General features: G+C 40.2%; 2 protein-coding genes across 3 annotated transcripts; both read right to left on the reverse strand.

Annotated features, from left to right (window-relative positions):
* Positions 1 to 1,218: 1,218 nt before the first annotated feature.
* LOC105387140 (chitin deacetylase 1) lies at positions 1,219 to 7,071 on the reverse strand. Of its 2 annotated transcripts, none has more exons than XM_011557834.3 (5): positions 6,906 to 7,071; positions 5,708 to 5,843; positions 4,082 to 4,194; positions 2,761 to 2,910; positions 1,219 to 2,676 (listed from the first exon to the last, which is right to left on the reverse strand). In XM_011557834.3, exons 1-5 carry the CDS (start codon positions 6,952 to 6,954, stop codon positions 1,517 to 1,519), a joined length of 1,608 nt encoding a protein of 535 aa, XP_011556136.1. In that variant the 5' UTR covers positions 6,955 to 7,071; the 3' UTR covers positions 1,219 to 1,516. The 2 variants fall into 2 exon arrangements, with proteins under 2 accessions (XP_011556136.1, XP_011556129.1); XM_011557827.3 differs by lacking the exon at positions 4,082 to 4,194 and adding an exon at positions 4,373 to 4,503 and having other exon boundaries at positions 6,906 to 7,068.
* A 5,808-nt stretch (positions 7,072 to 12,879) lies between these two features.
* On the reverse strand, positions 12,880 to 22,022 carry LOC105387222 (chitin deacetylase 1). Its single transcript, XM_011557918.3, has 5 exons — positions 21,912 to 22,022; positions 16,975 to 17,135; positions 15,494 to 15,743; positions 14,121 to 14,442; positions 12,880 to 14,014 (listed from the first exon to the last, which is right to left on the reverse strand). The coding sequence occupies exons 1-5, from the start codon at positions 21,964 to 21,966 to the stop codon at positions 13,186 to 13,188; spliced, it is 1,617 nt and encodes a 538-aa protein (XP_011556220.1). The 5' UTR covers positions 21,967 to 22,022; the 3' UTR covers positions 12,880 to 13,185.
* Positions 22,023 to 27,318: the final 5,296 nt, after the last annotated feature.

A 27,318-nucleotide genomic window follows, 5' to 3' on the forward strand; every position in this document is an offset into this window, starting at 1 on the left:
AAGACCTTATTATGTTGCCTACTTTGCGATATGATGCATACCGCACACACACACACTCACGCCTTGTACTCCCTTGCGGGGTAGGCAGAGGTGCATTGCTGCACCCACTTTTCGCCAGAGTGTTCTGTTAGTCCCAATGTAATAGGGGGCGAGCCTATTGCCATTTTACGGGCACATCCAAGACCCGAGAACAAATATCTATGTTTAAACAAATATCTGCCCCAGCCGGGAATCGAACCGGACCTTCGGCTCAGTAGTCAGGGTCACTAACCACTACGCCATTCGGTCGTCGACTATGTCGGTTTAGGTCTAATCCATCTAATCCTATATTATAATGTAGGCTTAGGTATGATGCGACTGTGGCAGGCTGCGATTGCGATTTATCGACAGAATTATGTGGATTATGATGAGCCTGCGCTTACTAGTTAAGTACGTACATCAACTCCGTAGCATTAACAGATCGTCTCATTCGATGATGTTTCGCTGTTGGCATGGTTGCCTCGTGTGGACCACGAGATGTCGTTGACCACATGAGGTTTAGTTACTCGTTGAGTGCGCGAGGTTCACCATGACCACACGATGACGAGTGCCTGGTGCGTGGTGGCCTTCATGAGCTACGCCTTTAATATGCACTGAACAGTAGTCCTTATTTGGAAACTTTAGATAACTAGAACACTTCCCTAAATAGGGGCGCAATTCACCAACTTCGCTCATGAACTATTAGTCAATCGATTGAATCCTGTGAGATAAGGGGGACGTACATCTTGTATGTTGGTACGGAATCCTTAGAGAACGCGTAGAGTGTTCAGCTATTATATAACTATGTAACTACACCTAAGTATATAACTAGTCAGTCTGCCGCTTCTTGAATTTTATCCGTTTAGTTATTTCTTCTCGGGCGTGTCGGTGACAAACACGGAGCTGATCAGGCTTATCACCGTGGTGACAGGATTAGCTAGTCAGAATAGCGTCACTCGACACTCGGAGAGGATAGCTTCGTGTACCCCAGATAAGGAATGCCTACGACAGAGTGTTGTGGCGCTCCTTGGGAGCGGTCTCTGACTTTATACCAAGAGAAGAATTGATCAGTGAGAGACACGGGGGAATGTATAAAACAATATATAATAATTATGTTTCTATGCTGAATCTCACTGATAAAATCTTACTCAAGTACACTATAGTGGGATTAGTTTGGGTCATCAAATAATTATAAATTTGTGGTTTTTAACTTAATTTTATTGTCGAATAGCTAAGTACAAAACTTAGGTAACTACCTATCCAACTGGTCATTAGGCAGATCTGATAAAATTTGACGTCGGTTTGTTGCAACAGTTATTTGATTTTAATAACGTCTTGTTGTGAGAATTGGTAAATATATTTGATGATTGTCTACCTTGGTAGATACTCAATTGAAAATTACCCTGCCTTTAAGTATTTCGATGTAATCATTAAAATTATTATTGAGTATTAAAGTATTTACATATTTTATACAGTCTTTTAAATTAATTATTAGAGATCACTTTCTGACATTGAAGCCTTCACCAGTGGGATCGAGGATCCAGGGGTAGTTGTTGGGGCACTCCATGCAGGTGAAGAGGCGCAGCGTCTCCCCGGGCAGCTCGCGCGTCGTCAGCGGGCACGCGTTGGGCAGCGAGCAGAAGGGCTGCCCCTTCACGTCGCACTTGTCCTGCTTCCACTCCTGGAAGTCGCGCAGGGACGACAGCTCAGTGGGGTTCTGCATCCACTGGATCACCTGGATCATCGACGTGAAGTACACGTCGTTGCGCTCCAACATCTCTTCAATGAATTTAATGAGCTCATCTCTGAATTCCTTGTTAGACTTGAGCCACGAGGCGTGGAAGTGCAGACCTAGCGGGGCACGGTTGGTATTGTAGTGACGGTTGAAGTTGTGACGCAGGAGACGTCCGAACTGCTCGCCGGTCTGGATGTTCGAGCACGAGTCCACCACGTGACAACCGGGCAGCGACTCGTCGAAGGTCGGGTCGTCTCGCCTGTCGAGCTCGTTCATCACCATCTCCCAGACGGGGTGGCTTCTGGACGGGCAGTTGTGTGCGTTACCGTTGCACTTGTGGGGCATTCTGAAGTAGAGAGTGTAGGGCCAGATTGGCACACGGCTGAGGGGAGCGGTGATGGAGGCGTCGTACACGAAGTACTGGTCAGCCATCATTTCGAATTGCTTGTTGCCTCCAACACGCAAGTAAGGAGCACGGACTCCAATGATCGAAGCGTCAGTGATGTTGGCGAAGCGTTCGACGATGAGACGAGCTCCCGCCATCTCGGCCAGCCAGTCGTCGTAGCTGCCGCTGGTCCAGTACTGCGGGTCGTCCTTGTGCGTGATTGAGAATACGGAAATTTCGTGTCCTTTACGGTGCAGCTCTTGGACAGCAGCGTAGTTGGTGTACTTGTGTGACACGAAGAAGGTTCCACGAATTTGGCAACCGTTGGGGTTGTTGCGGTTTCCATTGAAGATTTGTTCGTACAAGTCAATGTTGTCCACGTTGACGGCTCCGTTGAATGTGATGGTGATCATCTGCGGCACCTGGTTGGGCTCGATGCCGCCGGGGATGCGCGTGCCGTCCGCGGAGCAGAAGCAGTCGGGCAGCGTGCACTGGTTGGGGTCGCAGTCGGGAGCCCTGTTCGGGTCCACGTCAACGGCTGTAGAAGAACAACAAAATGAGTATGTACTCAATGCAATAAGAAGAGACAAATACCTATTATGCTAATGATAAATCCACTTACTGCAAGCATTTTCATCGGACTCATCTTTGCAGTCGGGCTTTCCGTTACAGAATAATTCCTTTTCTATACAGTCTCCACTTCCACAGGCCAGTTTTCCCTCTGGGCAGATGGGCTCATCCGTTTTCAATATTGGCAGAATTTTACGTGGCTCTGAAAACAGCGGAAAAGATTAATTTATGTTAGCCTACACCTACCTACATTGCATTATGGTGTCTAGAAAAGTACCTATAGTTTGGTAGGCAACCTACAGTTTTAGGATCGTGTAAAGTTTTTTTTTACTGATATGGTATTAACGTGTCAGAGAGAAGGGATGGTACAAGAAGAAGGTAATGAAGAAGAGAGTCAGCTGCATAAGCATGAAAAATGGACAATTAATAATAAGAATTCGTCTGCGGAATGACTGCTGGTTGAGTGAACAGTGATGTATAACGAAGTAGGTATTAAATAAATTGATGGGAGAAGATTATTGAAAAGGGAGGAGGGTATTTTCAGTATATGCATTGATTAACAGGAAAAAGGGCAGTCCTTTGTCATAAATAAAGAGTAGATAGAATGTACAATTAATCTCTTTACGAATAAATATAAAAACACTAAAAACTATATAGGTCTTAAAAATTTTGACGATGTATTTAATTCATTTATTTAAAAATACTTAACTAAAAACTACTACACAGGCTATTCCAGTTCCAATTACATTACATATTTACATTAATTCGTAAAAAGACGGAAAACAGTTTTTTTTACATAGAAAGGATAGTAAGTTTTTTAAACCCAACCAATCCAATTTTAAGAAGATAATCCTTGACCCATTATGAAGGTAGTTTGTTAGTATAAAATTTAGCAGTTAGGTAAAATAAAGAGTGATGGTAAGTAATAATGAAGCCAAGCGAGGATTAATGTATATTTTTTTCAGGAAATTGAGCATACGTACTGTGTCATCGTGTAGGTTCTAATTTTGTGTTGGTGTTACAAATATACAGTGCTATTCAGCGTGCAAGTGCTTTGTGTTGTGTTGCTAGAACGAACTGGAAAACTTTCAGATTTCTCCGAACAGTTCCACCCACTTCGCTATTTTCTAAAAGTGTTGCATGGGGGTTGTAGCGATCGCATCCACATTTATTCAATTCTAATATTATCTACAGTTGAAAGTTAGGAATCAGACTTGTAGTATATTAGTAGTCTTTGAGATGAAATAGAGAATGTGGATGCGAGCTAGTGTCGGGTGCTCCCCGGTGCGGCCGCGCGGCGTGCGCGTGCGCGGGCCTCCGCCGCCCTCTACCCAAGCCCTGCTCTACGCGAATACTGGCACTTGGGCACTTACTCTCGAGCTTGTCACAGTTGGTCACTTTACCCTTCCAGTCGCAGGTTTGTTTTTCGAGATCGAAAGCTAGTCCGGACGGGCAAGTGATCTGTTTAAGACCTGACCTAGTGCACCTGCGTTGACAAGAAATGATACGTTAAAATTATAAATAAGATAACAGGAAGTGGAGGTTCGGAAGGCTAACCGGACCGTTCGAGGAAATTTATAGCATTTCCTGTAGCGAAGGCGGCGAGTATCTAGGGCGCGCGCTTAGCCCTCCGACCGACCACTCCCTCCAGTGGCAGAACTTACTTTCTAATTTATCACAATTTTTAACTTGTGTTTTCCAGTCACAAGTTTGTCTGTCGATATCGAAGGCGAGTCCGCCGGGGCAGCGCACGGAGGCGAGCCTCGTGACGCCGTTCTCTCCGCCCTTGTCGCACCTGCACACAGCGCGGCTGTTAGCATTAGCACTCCCCAGCCCCTGCCGCCAGCACCAGTGCCGGCCGCAGGGACCTCACGAGTGGCCAACCATTTATTACACACAAAATAGGTCTGATTTCTCGTACAGCTAACATATAAGTATAAAAGAATAATATGTACAAAAAAATCCAGCTTTACGTATGATAGTTATGAGCTTGCGAAGTACATCTCCATGACTAATAGTTGTTATTCACGGCACGCCGCTGGTGACTCCGTTCCGTTCACAGGCTGGGCATCAAGGCCTTGCATACCAAGCGGCTGGGTATGACTTTTATACTATCTTTATGTATATACAGTTAACTTAATGTATGTACGTGATTAGACGACTGAGAATAGGAATAAAACTTGTGAAAGGTACATAAAGAACTTTCTACATACATACACACGAAAGCAGATACCAACCGAGTCTGGGAATTTGTTGACAGTAGAACAGTAATATTTTGTTTACAAAGTCGTTGTCGACTAATATATAGTACTCAACAACAGTACCTAATCAAGTTTTCACCAGGTATACTTCACACACATATAGGAAGTGGAAACTTGTTTAGAGAATGGCTTGTTTTCTCTCAAGAAAAATAGAACTAGGTTTATGGTGTCGATCAATCTGTGTTAACTGTCGTTGTTTTTCTAGTCCCACGATAGTGCTCACTTTTTCTTACTGTGTTGGTGGCAAAAACTAGAGCCTTGCTAGAGCTAGACTATTGTTTGTCACCGTGGCGTAAGGATTAGCCAGACAGATTATCGTTAGCCGTTGCGGGTGCGGCGGACTGCCCAGGTTACGCTTGACGTAAATAGGAAACAGATGGTACGTCGGTACGTCACTCCCAGGAAGAATCAATGAGCATTCTTTATTGGCAGTCTTAACTGGGAAGATAGATGGTGATGATGGTATGGAGGTTGCCTAGGAGAGCGGTGGCGGCTACAGCCTCGAGGTAGACCATCACTTAGTGATCAATGAGCATTCATTGGAAGTCTTAGCTGGGAAGATAGATGGTGATGATGGTATTAAGGATCTCTGGGGGAGCGTTGGCGGCTACAGTTTTGAGGTAGACCATCACTTAGTGATCAATGAGCATTCATTGGAAGTCTTAGCTGGGAAGATAGTGATGATGGTAGCTGATAAGATTGATTATGATGGTATGGAGGGTGTATGGGAGAGCGGACCTGACGACGTCGCGGCAGTCTCCCTCCACGGTGAGCCGGAAGTATTCGTCGGCGGGGCGGCCGTCGCACAGCTGCTCCGCGTTCACGTCATCTGCGGGGTCATCCTCGCTCTGCCGCTTCACTCGCTCGCTGCTCCCTGCAACACACACGCTACGTCAACCACCTCATACATTAATCTGTATAATGCTCTCGTTTAAAACCCCTTCTGCTGGCGCTACATTACAAAACAACAACGACAGTATTAGCAATAGGCCCGAGAAATAACAACGGGTATATTATGGTCTTAACACGTTGGTTAGGTAACTTGGCTCAGCGTAAGCAGCGGTTACAACACCGGCGGAGGAATGCAGTACCGTTCCACGCTGGCCGCGGCTGCCATGAATAGATACGTTTTGGAGTTGGGACTTGAATATTTCACATAGGTACGTACCAACTAATCGGTAATTTATGTGCAATAGGTCTAAAAGTAACAGTATATCAATGTATATCAATGCCGTTGAATCTAGTTCGGTTACGCGATATGGACTCGCTTTTAGTTTTGAAACTTCTTTGTAATCGGTAGTAAACACGCGTTGCGTTTATTTATATCCAAGGAGTAAAAAGCTAGTAGTTGTCGGCATTGAAAGGCGAAACGTGAAAAGAAATCGAGGTCACAAGAGAGCCACGTCGGAGCCTCGCCGCCGCAGCGGCCGGCCCGCGCCGCCACCCACATCTACAACTTTATCTCATCTCGCATACATAATACCCATCACAGTATGCTCACGTTGGAATCTTATTCAACTTATGAAACGGTATAGGAAGCCAGTTATTAAACGTTTCTTATAATCTCACTTTCAATATACCTTTACCGCTGTATGCCAATATAAATTTCCAATTAAAAATAAAAGTTTTTTTAAAGCTCGCATAACTAGCTAACTACATTCAATTACGAATGGAAAATTCTATTGCGTAATATACAAGTGATATTAAAAGCCATCGATCGGTTATAAATATTGTCAAGTCGGTATTGAGAGCTTTCAATCTCATAATATTTGCATCACCGCAACCCTATTACGATATTTAATTTCGCTGTAAATCAAAATGGCGAATGCTTTTTTTTATTAAAACAAAATACTTAGTACTTAGGCAATTAAAAAACCGCTGTCGGTAATGCTACTATTTTTGAAGTAGTAAGTATCGGTAGCGGGCTGGTACTCACCGAGGTGGGCGATCAACAGCACGGCACACAAGCAGGCGACGCGCGCCATGGCTGTGTTGGGACTGGACGGTGCTCGGCGCTCCACCAAGAAAGTGCAACAACTCCGGCTGCCCCTCTTCACCTATTTATATAACCTTTGCCACGACTCCGCACGACCCGTACTGCTCCGCGCCGCCACTGCGCCCGCACACTACAGCCGCCAGCTTTTAATCACAACGTTATCACGAGCGAACCCTAACGACCTACGCGTATTGCAACAAAAAATCTAAACAGTACTCATCATTATTTAGCACCCATTAACAATTCTATAAGCTGTGTTAAATATTTTGATCGATTTTACGTAAAACTGCAACGATTTCGTAATTGCAATGCAATTACCTAGTACGTAGTTAGCAGGCAAATGATTCCACAATTTTTTGAGTCATAGTTAATTCACTAATCACCCTAAAGCCTAATGGATTTAGAGCTTGGAATTCTTGATATTCTGGATATTTCGATAAGCAAGGAAAGGATAATTAGGTATGTGGTTAAAACAAGCTTTCATCATTCCCATGCCACAATGAAAGGATGCACAACATAATTATTAATATGATAGGTATCGTACTTGTTCTCATCCGGCCTCATCGACTACAATTCCCAATAGCATGGCATGGTACGGTTTTTTCCTACAGAATTCGGCAACAAAAGAAAAATAATACATAGTATATTAAATTGTTATACATTCTAACAGTAAACGATCATAAGTTTTGGGGTAGGTGTGCCTACGACCACGGCTTTCCTCTGAATATCACTATGAAGTATTTAAGTATTTCTTGATCAATACTTTTTAGAGCGTGATTTTTCAGTAGTCGGGTTTTAGTTTTTAAACTTACTTTTTAACTTTAACGCAATTGAGCAACTTTTTTCATGGCCATCCTCTCTTATGACTTCCTTCAGGACTTTCCATACTCTACATATAGGACTCTACATATCCAAACCAGGATTCATCATTTTCTCAATTATATATAGGTATAATCTACTTAGATAGGATAACAAAAATAAAACAGATGGTCATACATTCTCTGCTAGCATTTCTCCAAAAATGTAAAGATCTAGACAACAATTTAATACTTCATAAATTTATAATCCACGTATTTTTTTTTAAACGTTCTAATTCACACCTTATAGAATGCTATATTTTCTCTTTATTTTCTCATCTACTGTGTGAGTTCAACAGTCTCGAGAGAGCATATAATTAATTAATTTAAATTTCCTTTTTATCTTTACGAAAAAGATAGGTAGGTATAATAGTTTCAGGAGTTTTCGGATCTGTCTGTCTGTCAGTGATCATATTATTATTATGGACCAATTTTTGTATAAGATTTGACTTAATTGTAGCTGTAATCGGGTTATTCGCCGAATCTGTCAAACAAAAACAAACAACATTGAAAAGAAAATGAACTTTTATTAGATCTCCCTTAGAAAATTGGACGGTAATAAGTATCAGACTTTGTATGGGAGATCCAAAAACTGGCCCAAGGATCGTTTTAAACGCGTAGTTAACTATTGGTCAAAACATTATCGCAGCTGTCATGCATGCATTATGATACGTGACTTTCACCAATGGTTGATTAACTACCGATGAAAAAACCGACCCCTAATAACATTGAATTAAAATATAGCGAAAAGTGTATTCAGAAATAGTAGTAATCTGATTACTTATATTTTGTATATGTATATCTCATATGACATTATAATATGCGTGATAGTTTAGTTTACAGTTTGAGCACTCATAAAATTCTACTACTTATAGGTATTAGATATAATACCGGTAAATAGTTATTTAAAAATGTGTCACTGTGCAAAATAGCAACGGGTATAGGTACATGTAGGTATTTGATACGCAAAATTATGTAAAGTAGTTTTTTTTTCTTATAAGATTCACTCTCGATAAAACACGGATCAAACCAGTTTTAGGACCACTTGCACCAACATATTAAATCCAGATTTAGTGTGAAATCTTGATTTAGTGTCAAATTTTATATGGACTGACGTTTTTTAAATCGATTTGACACTAAATCTGGATTTAATATGTTTCTGCAAGTGGCCCTTATTTATTGAGTATGTCACATATATGTAAAAAAGCTAGAAATAGTACCAACTATATTAAATATTTGTATAAATATATTCAATATTATAATGATGTAGATATAATTGAGCAAATGATAGAAGATATAATTATGTATATTATAGAGCTACTAATACCTACCTACAAAATCATAAAACTAAAACACCTAAGTACCTACTTATATACATCTATGTACTCATTATAATATGTTGAGATATTTCAGTAAGCTTTTTTTTTAATTCAATTTATGAATCCTGATAAATGATAATATATACAAATATTTATATCTTAAGTATTAATATGATTAATAGCAAAATAAAACCTTCAACGTGTCATGCAAAATCATCTATTGGCCAAGCGTTTGTGCAGCAATATTTAGAAATTAGTTAATATTAAATTAAGATTATGAATTTTTGCTTCACAAAATCAAGTTGACATACATTATTTAAGCAACTGCCTGTAAGCTAGAATGTTACGTTAATTAACTTGATACTACGAGTACTTAAGTAGATATAACTATGGGAACCAAGTAAGTATAGTAGGTGCCTAATGCCTATATCTTGTGCCTATTTAACGAAGACGAAAGTGGGTCTGTCACTGGCGTCACCTTGATCGAAGATAAAGTGGAGCATTCAGAAGATTCGTGTTTAATTAAATCACTAGGTGGTGAGATTAACATTTGTTTACTAAAATATTGGGTGATTGTGAGGATGGTTGGCCTTGTGCGATATCCGGGTGCCTCATCAGGTTATGTAAGCAGCCGGTCGCTGCGCCGGGGGGCACGGGGGGCGCGGGGGCGGGTGGCGGCGCCGGCCCTGCCTGGTCCCATCTCGCACTCATTAACAATTGATTCTTAGTAAAAAAGGAGGAAAATTGCCAGCATCATCTGATGTGAAATGGTTACGCAACGCAGGTTTTTCTGGACTGAAGCTTTATAACAAGATCAACAACTTAATGTGCAAAATGTTTACGTTCTGGAATTCCATTTTACGTATTAGCTTTTAATTTGTGTTAAGAGTATTACTATTATTACTTATTACTATTACTCATGATTTTTATTTCTTTTGAACCGATTATGCAGCCACCGACATTCAAAAGGTTCATAAGATTTGACAGGACGCATTTAATACCAATAGATATTTAAAAAAAAACTACTCGTATGTATATATGTAAGTCTATAGGTTTATCAATAATCGGAGTACAAGTAAATAGTGTACCTACATATGATTAAATTGGATATTTACTTACCTGCACTTAAATGATTTGTAATAGAAACAAAAGCTCCGAACGAGCAAAATAAAAGCTTTTTATGTATATTGGACTTTTTATTAGTGTCTATGTAAGTAATATTATTTTCTATAACCGCTGTATTTATAAGTCCAATAATCCTTTGTGTAATTCTGAGTATTTTTGATGATGCATGTGCATTGTGAGGCGTGCTGGGCTGTGACACCGCGCGGCGGCGACGGCGGCGGCGGCGGCGGAGTCAAGGATTCTCTACTACTTGTTCCTTTCACTTACGACAAAGCATACTACTTACTTATGTACATCTACAATGTATGTACTTGTAGCTATATAAGAATTAATATTTTACATCCTGGACCTAAACCACACACTCAATAAGGACAACTATAATTATTACACTCTTACATCCGCACACGGAAAGAGCTTTGAGCTTTCCGATATAAAATAAATGTTCACTTCTCGTATATAGATCTGTGGAGTCTTTCATAATACAATTACTATAGCACAATTGCCCTTTCAATCGAACAGTTTCAATATAATATCGACATACGATCGTAAGGTCGGTCTGCATATCATTTGTCATCTGACCTCGCTGGGAGCAATGATTTGTTCATCTCTAAATAGCATTTAAAGTAAGTGGATTTAGATGGAAGCGTGCAGATGTCATCGTCGTCGGTGAATCTAAGTAAATCTCGACAAGTAACCACAGCTGAGTACTTTCACTGCTTTCACTCTCGCCTGCCGCCACCGGGACCGCGGCGGCGGCGCTCCGTCCACTAACTACGTTGTCATCCCGCGCCAGCACCGACAAATATACCAACATATCATCGACACTGCATGCTGATACTCACTCTCTATTTATACAGACAAAAATAACAATGACAATTGTTTTCTTAACAATTTATTCGCAGTCTGCAAAAAAAAGAAAGTTGGGCAATTGCTGCTGATTTTGTATGCACACAAATTGAATTATATTATGACGATTTGTAAGATCCGCCCACGACCAGGGCCCGCGCCGCCGCCGCCGCCGCCGCCGCCGCCGCCAGGGCGGGCTATCAAGCCGCCTTCAGCTATTGTCTACAACCTATCAATGCCGCTTTCATCAGGGGTCTTGCGTAACTAACTAAAATAATTTGCGCAACTTAATCATATTACCATTTCATCTGTTCTTAAAGTTCATAGCTGTACATTCAAATACATTAATTTTAAGATGGATACTTTAAACAAACACTTAAATATTTATTTTATCACATCGGTTTAACGTGTGGTCAATAACCGCCCGGAATGATGTTTGCAGTTTGTTTTTTTTCCGGCATAAATCAATGTTCAGTTTGAGAAATTTGTTTACAGATGGAAGCAAAAAGTCAAGTTGCCCGTGTGCCGGCTAATGACACTCCAGCGAGAGGTCTTCGACTTTACCTTCCAGCTACATACATAGTTATAATACCTCTAATACCAGCTTAATACTTGGCGAAGATAACTCAAAGAAGTCAGCAATTGGTATGCTTCTCAGAGGTAGTGTCTGGCTGAAAAACTAGCACGATAGGATCTTTCAACTTGTTTCGAATAACTTATTTACATTTGTATGGAACTGCTGTTCTTTTTATGTGTGTTTACTTATAGAGCTTTACAAAAACATATTACAATCTGTTACTGATTAGGTATTCTAGCTATGATTTTTTAAAAGATTTTGTTATATTATGTAATTTATTTACAAGTAAGTTAAATTTTTACCACATTAATACGATAAAATTTGAAGACTATTGTAGGTACTTACGATTGAACTGCGGTTAAATCGTAGGTACTTCTGTAGGAATTGTTTATGTGTAAGTAGTAAGTAAATATTCTAAGCATGCTATAGAACCGGTGAGTCTGTTTAAAAATAAGTGCTTACTGCCATAGGATGTGATCGTTTACTTGTAAGTACAGCCAGCAGCATACCTTAATAAGCATGGAGGTGATTACTGGTATGTATATTGATAGCTAGTACATAATAAACCATACTGACAATAAATAATAATATTGCAAGTATTTTGGGAAAATTACTGGTACCTAATTGTCGCCTGTCCAATTTACCATTAACTGGCAATTTGCCTATCAAGTCGACAGGCGTCCACAGCCATACTGGTTTCTGCTGACCTTACTATTAAAACTCTTGACACGTATTCAGATGCACATATTTTTAACGCGACCTTCGATTTTGTTTGTCTCACTTACAGAGATTGCACCTGTGACTCATTTGGTTATTAGGATTTTAGGTGATTTGGTCACGTCTTTGTCTGAAAATGTCAAGCCGAGTTGTTGCATAAGGATATTTTCTAATAGCTAGTGTGCAACGTGTGAAGAAAACTTGTCTCGTTTTAGACTTAATTAGTTTAAGCTAAATACTTTTGCATTGTGTCGGGTGGCTTGCTGTGCAACAGCGCTATATAATTCTCTCAATTACTTAACATCGCGGAGTTTATATTTCAATTACGTCGGTAGGTATGTGAAGACTGATTATTAACGCTGCTACAAGCAATTAATGAACTGTATTTTAATCTTCTACTCCTTGCAGTTGACTAAGTACGTATGAAGGTATTCAGTGTTGGTTTTATGTAAGGCTTAATAATACTGCACATATTAATTTGTATTTGTATTTTTCAATTTATCAAACAGACTTACATTACAAAATCACATAAAGTACAAAACAGGCCTATTAAATATTTATGTGAGTCTATATTACATATTATGTAGGTAGGTACTTAAACTACGAGCGGGATTATGACCCGGTACATTTAGGAATTCACGAATAACACAAGAAGCATTTGTTTTGTACCTAGTCTCTTCCATATGTAAAGTTATTTCATGAACTTCAAATATGTTATTCTTGGCTTCCTTTCCAATAAAAAGCTAATATTGTGCGCGTTCGGCGCGAGATCTAGGCAGCTAGTAGTGGCCGTCGCCCGTGGGGTCGTTGAGCCAGGGGTAGTTGGACGGGCAGCGCACGCACGTCTGCAGGTTGATGGTCTCGCCGGGCACCTCCTTGGACGTGAGCTTGCACGAGTGCGGCACCCAGCAGGCCTGCGTGCCCTCCACCGCGCACTTCTCCCTCCACGGCTCGAAGTTCTTGGCCTCGCTGATGGTGCGCGGGTTCTGCATCCACTGGATGACCTGAGTCATGGTGACGAAGTACACGTCGTTGTGGTTGGCCAGCACCTCGTCGATCCAGTACAGGAAGGCGTCCAGGTACTCGGGGTTGTTCTTGAGCCACGCGGCGTGGAAGTACAGGCCGAGCGGCGCGCGGTTCTGGTCGTAGTGCCGGTCGAAGTTGTGGTTCAGGAAGTTGTAGAACTGGTCCCCGCTGAGGATGTTGGAGCAGGAGTCGACCATGGCGCAGCCGGGCAGGTACTCGTCGTTGGTGGGGTCCTCGCGGCGGTCCAGCTCGTTCATGACCATCTCCCACACGGCGTGCGAGCGCGTGGGGCAGGACTGCAGGTTGCCGTGGCAGCGGTGCGGCATGCGGAAGTACATGGTGTAGGGCCACAGCGGCGGGTTGGACAGCGGCGCCGTGATGGTGCTGTCGTACAGGAAGGCCTGCTCCTCCATCATGGTGAACTGGTTGTTGCCGCCCACGCGCAGGTAGGGCGCGCGCACGCCCACTACGCTGTTGTCTGTGATGTTGGCGAACTTCTCGATGATCACCCTCATGCCGGCCATCTCCTTGCCCCAGTCGTCCACGGTGGCGTTGCTCCAGAAGCGCTCGTCATCGTTGTGCCTGTAGATTGTATAATTTGTTAGCTCCTAATACATAAAATTTAAAATTAAAATAGAAGTATTGATTTCAGTAACGATATGCAGATAATAATTAATAATATACGTACGTGATGGAGTGCACGGCGATCTCGTGTCCCTTGCGGTGCGTCTCGGCGATGGCGGAGTAGTTGCTGTACTTGTGCGACACGAAGTACGTGGCCTTGATGTCGCAACCGTTCGGGTTTTTACGCTTTCCATTGAAGATTTCCTTGTAGAGTTCGATGTTGTTGTTGTTGATGGCGTCGTCGAAGGTGATGGTGATCATCTGCGGGACGTCCTTGGCGGGCAGGTCGCCGGGGATGACGGTGCCGTCCTCGGAGCAGAAGCAGTCGGGCAGCACGCACTGCGTGGAGTCGCACGGCGGCGCGCGGTTCGGGTCGTTGTCGATGTCTGTAACAACACACATTCGTCAGACTACACACTAAACATTATCGCTGTTGATGATTACAGAAGCTCTCTTTCTTCATAGATTTCATGTTCTTATGCGGTATGAAAATGAAATTTTATGGTGTGTAGGAACAGAATTGAAATGAGTAATTTAATTAGTGAGTATGTTTGAGAAGGCGGCGCGACACCCGCCCGCGGCTGGCTGGAACCTGTATGGGTACTTTCGCTAACTTAAACCGACAGCTGACACTCTCCGGGTTTCACTTTTCGATTTAGATAACATACCTACGAATGATTTACAGATTATAGTCCCACGCAAGCTAGTCAAATAATCCAGCGGCGTTGCTTTATTAAAATTAGAACGAACGATACGCTTCTTTATTTATTTTGAAACAAGAAAGTATGTACATTTCTTCACATAATTACTGTTTAAAGTAATTAGCTAGAGACTACTTTGCATGGGTGATTCGCAAATTTTTGGGGCATATCGTACATGTCAATAGGACCTGGCGACTCTTGCGAGTCCACTTTTTGGTCCGTTGCGTTTAGTTCACGGCCATCTCTGCTGTAAGCGACAATCACTGCATACTTGCATACTTACCTTCAATGGACAAGACAAGAAATACAATGTACCAAAGCTGTCACTATATCTTATTGTTTGCATAATATACTTAATATGGTTTCAATTATCAGGGTCGATTGAAATTTCATAGTTTCAAGTCGGTTTCTTTCACAATGATACCATTGCCTAAGTGGTCACTATTAGCATTATTCATGTTGCGCTTAATATTTATTAATAACATATCGAGGTACAAATAAAATATTAACATATGCAATGACTTGCAAATAAAATACACCCCATTTGCTTACGGGGAGTTGCGACACGGCACGATTCTGAGATGTTTTTTTAGGTCAAGTGATTGGCATTTCAGGCGAGTCGCGCGACACGGTGAGCCAGCTGTTGATAGCTCGTTCAAGTTCACTTGCGTAGGTATTTACTGGAATTGTGTGGATGGACCTAGAGGTGTAGTACTCATACAGTAGTGGCGCTTACCGCAAGAGTTTTCGTCGGAGCCGTCGACACAGTCCTTCTCTCCGTTGCAGAACAGGCCGCGCTCCACGCACGTGGTGTCCCCGCAGGCCAGGTAGCCGTCCTGGCACAGAGGCTCGTCCGTGTACAGCAGAGGCTTCACCTTCCTCTCCTTGTTCTTCAGCTTGCAGTTCTTCACCGCGTTCTTCCAGTCACACGTCTGCTTCTCTATGTCGAAGTAGAGCCCGGCCGGACAACGGATAGCTTGAATGCCCTGCGCCAAACAATAACACAATAGATCGTTTATGAAAGCGTATAACTAGCTGACCAGTTTGGAAAAAGTGCGTTCCATTCATGCCGTTTAGACACCAGTTTGTTAAGTAACTAGAACACGCCAACAGTGCAGAAACTTGTTTTCTGTAGCTAACAGTTTCGATCAATGCTCCTCAGTATATATCTTAAGTAATAAGATTATTTTCTGAGAAAATAAGATATGATTCAAGTCTTAAGGTTGATCTATAAACAGATGTGAATGGAGAGTCGCAAGGACAGGCGAGTGACTGTATCGGAACATTGCATTCTTGTTAACACTGATCACTGTTTCCTGATCACACTCAACAAACTGGTATATGAAGGATTTTCTTCCCAAATGGAACATGAAAGGTACAATTAGCAAATCCGAATGATATTGAGATATGCCAACAAAAAAAAGCAAATGTTTAAAATAAATTCGATATGGCAACAAAGAGGTTACAACTTTTATATAACATTTTATTGAAAGACTAAATTGGAATACTAGTATTTCTAGTAATATTTGCATATTATACTACTAAAAGAGTAGGAAACAGTTGTGAGTTCGTCCTTTCAGTCGGTCACCTTGAGATGTTGTCTGTCTGCTAGGTGACAATTAAAAAAAGTATAATAAAATACGGTATGTATTAACGGTGTCAATAATAATTACTTATATAAATCTATATTACTGTTGTCATTTCTCACGGTAATCTTTTAAAGTAAGTAACTAGGCTAATTATATTCAGTAACACATCGAATCAAACCACTGTAGTTACATAAAATACTATTGTTATGAATTACTAAACTAACGAGAGCAATTGGATATAAGATGTAACAACAAACTGACAAGTTAGACAGTTTAATGGATTTACGTAATAAAACGTTGTAGTATGTAAACAATCTAGACGAGATATTTACGATTAGGTTTTTGCAATAACTGTTTATTCTGTAGAATGAATTTATTACGCGCAACAAATAGTACATTAATTGTTGATTGAGCTATAATGTGAAAACCATTGTTTTTACCGTAACGCAGACAACGTCTAGACGTGATTAGTTTTCATCAATAAAGCCGACTCAACCGTATTCAAGTGTACATCGACTCGTGAATTTGTTTTCTCCGACGCAGCTAAACAAAGAGTATCAATTTGTAACATAATAATATGATTGTCGGGTGAGATGTGGAGGAGGATCGGGTACTTATGACTACTCACGGAGGCCGTGCACTGGATGACGTCGCGGCAGTTGTCTCCGTCGCCGGCCACCAGGCGGAACCACTCGCCCGCGTCCTTGTCCTTGCACAGCTCCTGCTCCAGCGTCTCGTCCTTCTTCGAGTCGTCCGACTGCCGCTTCCATCTGTGCGCCTCCGTCACCGCTGTTCACAAATAGAAAGATAGTTTAAAACCTTGTAAGAATGTATAAAAAACTAATCTATCATCACGCCAGTTCCTGGAGATTATAAACGCTGACATTACAAATCAATAACCCCGATGGAAGGTCACAACTGCAAATGTCACTTCCTGCTGTCTATTTACAAACGGAATGCCTAATAAGATGAACTTAGGATTACTGACATTTCATTTTAGTGATTTAATCACGTTAGATGGAAATGTCATTTGAAATTATAATGTCATAGGTGGAGTGAGCGCTCGTGACCTTTGACAGGCGTCGAAATGCCAGCGCTTGAGCAAGCGAGCGACAAGGACGACTCTTTCTCTCTCGCTCTTCTGTTATAAATTACGAGACTACACATCCTTATTTCAAATAACACTTGCCATTTAGTATCAGACGCGAACTGATGAAACTATTATCATATGCCACATTCCTCATAAAGGTTGCAGAATTGCTAATAGCAGCTATCGGTAGGTATTGTTACCGGCAAATAGAAATATGTCAGTAATGTCGACCGTCTTTGATGAGGTATAATTTATTAGTTAATCTGATGTAAAATACATAATAATTATGTACGTGTATTAGGTTCTCAGCACTTACGCACGTATCGAAACCTGATCAAGCAACTAAATTATACAACGGTAACACTTGGATTGCGTTACAAAGTGAATTATGCCACCAAAAAGTGCATTCTCACATACGTCTATACTGTTATACAGGATGGTTATTAGCGTTTTTGCTAATTAAACGTTTTATTGCCTTGAGCAACGAGTAGGAGCAGTTGTGGGAAGCTGGCGCTGGCAGCGGTGCCAGACCATAACACTGGGAAACATCACTTTTAGAAGTGTCATGTGTTTTGTGTGTGTGTGTGTGTGTCTTACGCACATCAGTCAGGACGAGGCGCGACTAGTTCACACTCGACACTCGATCCACCCGCGGCGGCGCGACCTACATCTGATCTTTACTCGTTCGTTACATTATCATATTTTATGTAACATTATATATTTAATCGCAAATCAAACATAATATAAAATAAGATAAGATTGGTATGCAATAATATAGGTATGCAATTTTTACCCCCCGTGCGTAAGGGCATTAGTTAATTATATCAATTTACTGCCGTTCTATAAGTACCTACTAATAATACCTCTTTATGAGCACTTAACATATGTGTTTATTGATCTGCTACTAGATAGTCGGATTAGTTAATGCAGGTCAAATGTCATATCAACATACTTAACTGTAGTTGTTTACTTTGACCCCAATTTATAACATTTTACAGTGGCAAAGATTGGATGCAAAGAACTCAATGGACTATTATCGGTTTAGGACGAAAACGAAAAAATCCTATTTTCCATGAAAAATATAATATATTCATTATATATATTATTATTTTTAATAAGTAATAAAAATGTTTGCTACGAGTCGTGTGGCGCTTTCGCGGTGGGAACGCGTTGATGTCTTTTGTATGGCGACGCGCGCGCTACGCCGCGCTACGAAACTACTCAAACGTCGATGCAATTTTTTTACAAAGATAACGTAACTTTTTTATTTTATCTTTTTTAATAGTGTGAGTTTAGTAAATTTTATGTATTATTTGTGCATATTAATATATAAATTAAATTGAAATGTCATCGATTTGTTTACTAAATTATCATACGATTTAAGTTCAAAGTTAAACAAAAAATACATTTTAAGTAGATGACAACATTTACAAATAAAACCACATAATCACCATCTTCAGATGATAAATAATGATGGAATCATCATAAACGATTAATCGTGAAGAGCACGAGCACCAGATGGGTGTGACATTTACATTCGGTGCCTTGAACTGTGCCCGGCGACTCCCGCTGAATGTCAACCACATCCACTACACCCGCCTAATCATTATCATTAATTTCATTAGCGTTCACGCATACCTTGCTCTTCTTTATAAGCCCGCTAATTGAATCTGATTAGGACTCAGTAGTTAATTTGGACGCTATTGGTCACCTCATAAAAATCTGCGTAAAAACAAAATAAAAACTCGTATGATGTATGGAAGGTGAGAAACAACGCAAGAGTTTTCCTCTTGTAAGATCATCGCTCTTAAGATGGTATCTTATCGCATAATGCATTGCGGTGTGTAGGTTGCGACACTCGCGGCGGCGGCGGCGGTGGCGGTGGCGGCGGCGCGGCGGCGGCGGAGGGCGTCGACCGTGCGCGTGCGCGGCATTCCAGTCGCGCCTCGACTCCTACCCGACCTTATGAATATTTACCACACGACGTGACTTTCCTTCTATGACTGTCTTTCCCTTTACCAACTGTCAATTTTTGATAACGGGAAAATTACCTTCTGACTCGCCTAATAAGTATGCGCTTAAACGATCGTAAAGAAAGCTTCAAGTAATATCATTACAAGTACGAGTCAATTTGTAATAACTGCTATTCTGGTACTCAATGTTTCCAAAAACTAGTTTCTCTTTGCTTGAACTGAGTATCTGTTTCCTATTTACAATCGGAAGTGAAATCTATACACATCATTCGTAGGTACATAATATATCAATCACACTCGCCGTCAGCCAATAAAAGAAGTTCTTTGAGTTCTTTGCATCATGTCTTTATCATTTAAAACCACGAATAATAGAGTTATGTATGTTTAACGAAATAGGTAAGACATTTACTTGTACTTTAATATTTCTCAAATTATTAATCTCATTCGAATTTAATGATTTATGGAACAAACTTGAATATTTATAGTCGAACCTAGATACATTTTAAACATAATTGGAGTGAGAGAAACAGGTACTTAGGTATTATATAACTAGACCTAAGCTAAATAGATATCTATACATATTGTTAGTCTAGGTGTAACGACACCGTGCCAGACAGGCTGAGTTATTTAAAGCCTCCGTGAGCTATTTCCATCTACTGTGCTGACACTCTACATGATAAACTTGTTGTGTTTGAAAAACTTGAAATGTTTATCTATGTACTTGCAGTAGCTACCAGAAACCGACATTCTACAAGACAAGAATAGAAATAAAAGATAATGTAAATTTTTTATTTGGTAAATAATCATCCTCTAAATTAGAAAAACTGTATACGTACTACATACTGTATTATAATAATATGATATGATGATATGAGGTGATAACGTAAGGTATATTGAATACAGATGAAACTATAAAAGCGTAGAGCTGTGAACTTTTAGTGCTTTAGCTTTTTTATGGGCTGATTATTAAATAATATAAATATGAGATGCTACTGAAATTATGGTAGAGTAATGAAGCAAAAATCAACTTATATATTTAACTGAAGTACACACAGCATCAGTGATGAAGTAAGTCAGTAGTGAAGTAATTTTTTGAGAAGACTTGGTTCAAGTAATGTTCTCGATATTATTTACCTATGTAAGAGAATCATGCACATATACGTGAGTAGTTTCAAGAGCAACACATTACTTTTCTAAGTCTCCTTTCATCTGTATACACTCACGGACAAAGAAAAGGTTCCACTGAGAAAAATACCACATTACTTCTAAACGAAAAAAGCTAGCTTAATGACGCCTTGTGTAAAATTGAAGATCATTTAACAGAGCATTACTTAGGATATTACCAACTTAAAACGTTAATACTTTGTTCTAATTAAAACAATGTTCGAAAAAAAATTGGTTATTTGGTGTCGACACTTTGTGAGTGGACCTTTTTCATTGCCCGTGAGTGTACCTATACCTATATTATAAGTATAGGAGTATATGCGTATTGTTATGGAAAATAATAAAATATTACGCAAGTATCGATGAATTCACACTAGCAGGTCGGTGTAATTTAAAAAATCTTATTTTGGCTGATTTATTTTCAATCACTGATTGTCTGCATTTGAATGCGGAATATTTATTGCGAAACACCGAGTTATTAAGTAATGATAATAGCTTTCTGCCTAATATGCATTAGGAATGCAACACTATCAATGCAATTTAAAACATATTAACTCAAAACCTAGGATTATGGCGAATCGTTTCTATTGATGGAAGCTTGCTCAAAGAGATTCTGCTGTGTTGTGTTGTTACTAGATCAATCTAGGAGTTGCAGCGGAGGCGAGCGAGTGACGTCACGCGACCCGGCGCACGCGCAACTAGTGGATGTGAAAGTATTCCGCACTCCGACACCCGCCGCGGCGCCGCGGAGCATCTACCAGCCGACCGCACCGTGGGGCAACACTAGCAAACGTGTTACTGCCTCTATACGACCGTGTTGATCAACGAAAGCTGTATCGTAATCGCTAATAAGGCTGCTTAATAGCTGCGGTTACTGTTATTTATATTTAATAACATATGTCCTGAAATTTACATATCTCAAACTTATGGACGAAATAACTATGTCTTGAAATCAGAATGAATTACAAAATACTGTAAGCAGCGGTTAGTAAGTATCGTGCCTGTATTGTATTACACTTGCTTGATGAAGTAACGAAAGCCACAAAATGTAACATTTGCGCAATGTTGTAGAGTTCATTTGGAACTGAAAGATTTCATTACTAGACTGAATACGAAATAGGTCACTTTTAAAAGTATGTTTACTAATAATTGTATCCAGGCTCGATACTTGCCAACCGCGAGATGCACATGCGAGCATTCATGCTGTATCCTGGACTGCAGGAGCGGCCGCACATCACTGAGCACTGTCGAGCGACACACTGCACATCTGGAGGTGTTCCCGCGCATCCTGTGGCGCGGCTCACGTCTGCAGGCGTAAGATAAAGGTTGAGGACTCACCGCAGGCGAACAAGACACACGCAAGTAGCGTGGCGACACGGGCGTAGCGCGCCATGTTGGGATCACAACAGGTCGCAGCGCGGCCGCAACGCGGTTAAATAGTGGCCTCAATCCGCGCCCCCCGCCCGCGCGCCGCGCGCCCCCGCCGCCGCCGTCGCCGCCCTAGCCAGCCCTCGCATCATCACCTGTGAATCACCTGCATCCTGCCCTAGCACACTAAGTTTTTGTGACATATCTTAACTAAGTCAGATGAGCAAAAATAAAAGCTTCATGGGAATAGTACCTAGAGATATGTAAGAAAGTATTTTAATTTTATAGCAAAGTCGATGTTAAAATGTACGTGCCTGTAAATACAATACAAAAGTTGTCTACAAATTATTATCATGTGCCATAAATCATGTGTCATATAAATAAGCACATATATTATATAGTGCCACAAACTTATCTGTTCCGGGGACAGGGAACTAAATTGATCCATATCTCATTACTTACTAATGAATTGTATATTTTAAAACCATAGATGGGTTTATTAACACCGCAAGAGCAAAATAACAATACGAGCAAACTTAAAATCTTATAGAATTAAGAAATATTAGAGATTTATTTGAGCTGTCACCGGAACAGATAAGTTTGTGGCACTATAAATGTATCGACATAACATCGCCAAAAGAATTCAAAATGTATAAATAAGTAATATATTTTTACATCAAAAAGTTATTCCTTTAAGATCAAAATTTGCACTAAGTACCTACTACTACTGACGACCGAATGGCGTAGTGGTTAGTGACCCTGACTACTGAGCCGATGGTCCCGGGTTCGATTCCCGGCTGGGGCAGATATTTGTTTAAACACAGATATTTGTTCTCGGGTCTTGGATGTGCCCGTAAAATGGCAATAGGCCCGCCCCCTATTACATTGGGACTAACTTAACACTCTGGCGAAAAGTGGGTGCAGCAATGCACCTCTGCCTACCCCGCAAGGGAGTACATTAGTACAAGGCGTGAGTGGGTATATTGGTTTCACTGTAGTTGGTCACGGCATATGACCTTATATATGACAGATGCATGGGTAAGGTACTATAATAATAAGGTCGATGTGCATTGTTAGTCGATTTTACTAGTATCTAGTTTTTGAGGTTCTGTCTCTTGTATCATTTTCTTCTTCTGTTATAGGTAGGAACTTAGGAAGTAGTGTATTTTTTTCAGTTAGATGATAAAAATGTTCTGTTTATTTAACAGATTAACAGATTAATGATGTAGCTGCTATTCATTCAATTATTCTTATAAAAGCACGATTCTTATTTTTATTTCTTTCTTATGTTTGACTTAATAATAATGTATGAATTAATTCAATAGGTCAACCAATGAATTAGTTGTATGTGAAAATGCTGTTATCATTAAAACATTTAGGAAGAAAAACTTAACAGAAAGTTATTGATGATAGCGGATCATAAATTGGGAAAAACCAGTTAAAGATTAATAAGAGTTGAAACGAAGAGCTTTCCAAATAAAACTTGTCTACTAAAGGGCACGGGGTCACAGAGTAGCTTTCAGATTTCCATTAATTTCAAAATTTTATCTAATTATTAATTTTTCAATTTAGTCAGTAAACACCTAAATCAAAATATTGTATGAATTTTACAGGTGTTGCTAAAGTGGTATAGTAAGCCGAGGGAAAATTACTTAACTCCTTATTTTAAACCACGACGATATTCAAAAAAAGCACAACTAGAAAGTATGATAAATTTTAAGTTTATTTAAAGAAGACCTCTCTGTTTCCGTCGGGGGTTAATTTAACATTATAGTAGATTCCTTACTTCGGCTGACATAAGAATAGCTTCTATTTATGAGTCTATTTCGGAGTCTGCATGTTGCATTTTATGTCATAATTATTCCATTTCTACATTGTCATGCATAGGTACAGTTAGCATGGAAATTAAGTCTAGGTAGTTACGTAATTCGTTTGTGAACACCGCAATCCATATTTTTTTCATACTGAAATTTAGCAAGTATATCAACACTCACTGAGATTTTCACTGTCGTTCGATATCTCGCTTAAACGCTAGTGATTTGTCTGATTATAGATATCTGATTTATTCAAAAACCTTAATTTAGTAGCTAATACTGGTCTAGGTGAGGATTGTTAGACAAGTAAAAGAAGACATGATGAGTTTTAATTAGGGACTTCATTGTCACAAACACTGAACACCCAATACCCGAGAGCAAATATTTGTCTTCAGACAAAATATCTGCCCCTACCAGGGATCGCACCCGGAACCCTAAGCAGTCATAGTCACTATATAACCACTGCGCCATCTGGTCGCCTTGAGGAGGTGGTAATGTCTGTTTAAGATTAGCAGCAATCTCGTTGAACAAAATTGTTTTCTAAAGTGAGGCTCGCCATCGGATGCAATTAGGCAGGATCAACACCAGTCCACATGCGACGTGGATCGTTTTTACATACCTACTGGGTTTTTCGAAAGTAGGGAAAGCTGAAAGGGGATGATTCAAGGGGTCTATTCTATTCTATTCTATTCTCTGTGGGGGTAACAGTACCTGCACCTGGCTCTCTCGAATGGAACCTTTGTGCATATCCCCAAGGTCTAAACTGCCTTCCTAAGCTTCGACCATTTTCCCACCACGCTGGTCCACTGCGGGTTGGTGGGTTCACATATCTAGATGTGCTAAATCTAGATATTGCAGGTTTCCTCACGATGTTTTCCTTCACCGTAAGAGCGATGGTATACATTGTACTTAAATTCAGAAAAGAACTCATTGGTACATGTCAGCGCCGGGATTCGAACCCGCATCTCTGGCGTGAGAAGCGGGCGCTTACCCGACTGAGCTACCACCGCTCTTTCAAGGGGTCATTCTGGACAACATTTGTTCAATGACTCGAAAGTTTATGAATGGACCCCTAATATAACGACTCTTTCGAGTTTGGGATAATGCAAAGCCTAGACTTAAGTACCTACTTATAAAGAAGGTACTTAAGTAAGTAGGTACAATAAGGTCTTATAACTAACTTACTACTTATTTCTTAACCTACCATCATGATAAATACTGATCATGAATTTTCATGAGTTAGTGTAACCTACTGTTTGTTAATTTTTATGGTAGACAATTTATAATTAAGTAAGTATCGTAAACATAAAAATCCGCATTCCACACTATGACTCCTGTACTAGCATTAGTTAATTCCTAATAATGCATCAAAATTATGTTGCAATTTTATTATGTCATAAATACTAATGATTACAATTTCACCAATCACTTTCTGTAATTATATCTAGCAAATTTTCTCAAGATATTTCACTAGTTTGGTTAAAAAATAATAAGGCTGGTTATATTTCATAGATATTGCTTTATTAATAAAATTATAGCCACGAGAGATTCGCCTTGATTGAGCTATAGGACACGTATAAAATTATTAATGGTCACAAATCACAGGAAGATATTAGTCTACCTAAGAGAAAAATAAAATTCTTTTCTATATTCATAGTACAATATAAAATTAGATAAAATATAATATCACCGTTGAAATCCTACATTACATGTTTTGTCTCAGTAACTGTAGGTATCATAGCAATAAGTAGATCTATTATTGGCTACTTGAAAGATAAACACTGAAACAACTACATCGGCATCCGTTACGATACATTACCTATACTGTAGTACATAGATTATACTATTATACTAATTTGCGTGAAATGCATGCGTAGTAGGAAGGTAGTAGAGGAAATGTTAGTAGAATTTTCCATCTCCTAAAACCAAATATGTATCTATATAAGTATAACTTGACTGGAAGTAGGTATGTACACTGATAAAACTCCACCATGTATACTTAACTAACAGTATACTATACTATAAGTTGTGTTTTGTATTAATAAATAATATTTTCTGGAGCTACTTGGAATATGCACATCAAGTAGGTACCACATACATTTCACGCTGTAAGCAGTGGCGGATTAAGAGCATCGGGGGCCCTAAGCTCAAAGCCTGTGTAGGCCCCTAATTTAGAACAATTTGTTCCTTGACAAAGAGTGACAAAACAGTTCAATTAGTAAAACGTCCTATAACTTTTCTATAAAAAAGGATGTAAAACATTTAAAAAAAAAATTGCTTGTCTTAAAGGCCCACGACACACGCAAGCACCACCACCGTCACAACTGCGCAGGTACGCCGAGCTATCACACGGCACAGTTAAGTACGCGCAAGCCTCATTTTTGTCAAAATCGTCGGCGTGGAAACTGGAAACAATGTTTCCCAATGAGGAACTATTTCTTCCACTGGTATATTTTCAATGTTTGCAAACAATTAGAATTCTTTCACTAGAAAAAAGTCTAGTTGCCTGCTATTCCCAAAAATCAAACCGTACACGATCGAAGTGGACAAAAAAATTGCTGTAAAATTGAAAAAATCATTCACATGTTAAAATTTTTAAACTGGATTTAGAGAATACTCTAATGAATGGCAAAATTATTAAAATTTCAAACATGTCGAAAAATGCGCAAGCTGCATTTGGGGTTTGGCGCGGTATACAGTTTTACCACCCATTCTCACAGTATTCCATGTACAGTACAAGCCGGCATGCGCAGGCCAAACTGTGGCGACACTTACGCGTGTGGTAGGCCCTTTACCAACCACACGCACGGTATTCCGTGTTTAAGTCGGCCTGCCCCCCTTCTCTTGAAAGGCAATGTATTGCGGCTGTCCCGCGCACCTAAGCGTCAATTCACACGTACCACAACCACACCACGTCGCAGCGACATAATGTGGACAAGCTGTGGTTACGTGTGAATAGTGTGACAGCGGCTTTTTGCAGTTGCGTTGTGGCAGCGACAAAATGTCGATGTGGTTGTGTTGTCGCTGTCGTTGCGATGTGGTAACCACGTGTTCGTATGCAGTTAATAGGGAGAGGAGGTGGCCGCGGTGCCGCCGCCGCGTGGCGGCGTTGTCGACGCGATGTGGTTGCGATGTGGTCGTATTACACAGGTGGTCGCCGATAACAACGGCAAAATGTGGCACGTGTGAATTGGATTATTCATTTTCAATACAAAATATACGCCCGACCACACGGCGTGGTTGTGGCTGTGGTGTGGTTGTGGTACGTCTGAATTGACCCTAACATTAAAAAAATCACAACCTCTCCCCAAAATAACATCATAACCCTATATTACAGGATAATTCCTAGCTTAGGGTTATGATGGTTCAACTCACAACGCATTTGTTCAACCTATTTTGTCTAGATTAAGCCTGTAACGCGTTGTTGCTATTTTTTATTGAAATAAACTTTTATTATTATTATTATATGTTTTCTTTGTTTTTCACTCCTTTTGGAGGTTTATTCCCTATCTCACGGGCGTAAGCCAAGTGAGGAGGGCCTAATTTTGTGATGAAATGACGGA

This window comes from Plutella xylostella, chromosome 4 (genome assembly GCF_932276165.1).
Source record: "Plutella xylostella chromosome 4, ilPluXylo3.1, whole genome shotgun sequence".
NCBI classification, from domain to species: Eukaryota; Metazoa; Arthropoda; class Insecta; order Lepidoptera; family Plutellidae; genus Plutella; species Plutella xylostella.

Bases quoted from the DNA above. Each gene is read 5' to 3' on its own strand.
- LOC105387222 (XM_011557918.3), bottom strand. From the start codon at position 21,966: ATGGCGCGCTACGCCCGTGTCGCCACGCTACTTGCGTGTGTCTTGTTC. The intron at 15,744-16,974 runs GTGAGTAGTCAT...TGTTTGGCGCAG, and splicing joins TCATCCAGTGCACGGCCTCC to GGCATTCAAGCTATCCGTTG. The intron at 14,443-15,493 runs GTAAGCGCCACT...GTGTTGTTACAG, and splicing joins CTCCGACGAAAACTCTTGCG to ACATCGACAACGACCCGAAC.
- LOC105387140 (XM_011557827.3), bottom strand. From the start codon at position 6,954: ATGGCGCGCGTCGCCTGCTTGTGTGCCGTGCTGTTGATCGCCCACCTC. The intron at 5,844-6,905 runs GTGAGTACCAGC...TGTGTGTTGCAG, and splicing joins GCTGTTGATCGCCCACCTCG to GGAGCAGCGAGCGAGTGAAG. The intron at 4,504-5,707 runs GTCCGCTCTCCC...CGCTGTGTGCAG, and splicing joins GACTGCCGCGACGTCGTCAG to GTGCGACAAGGGCGGAGAGA.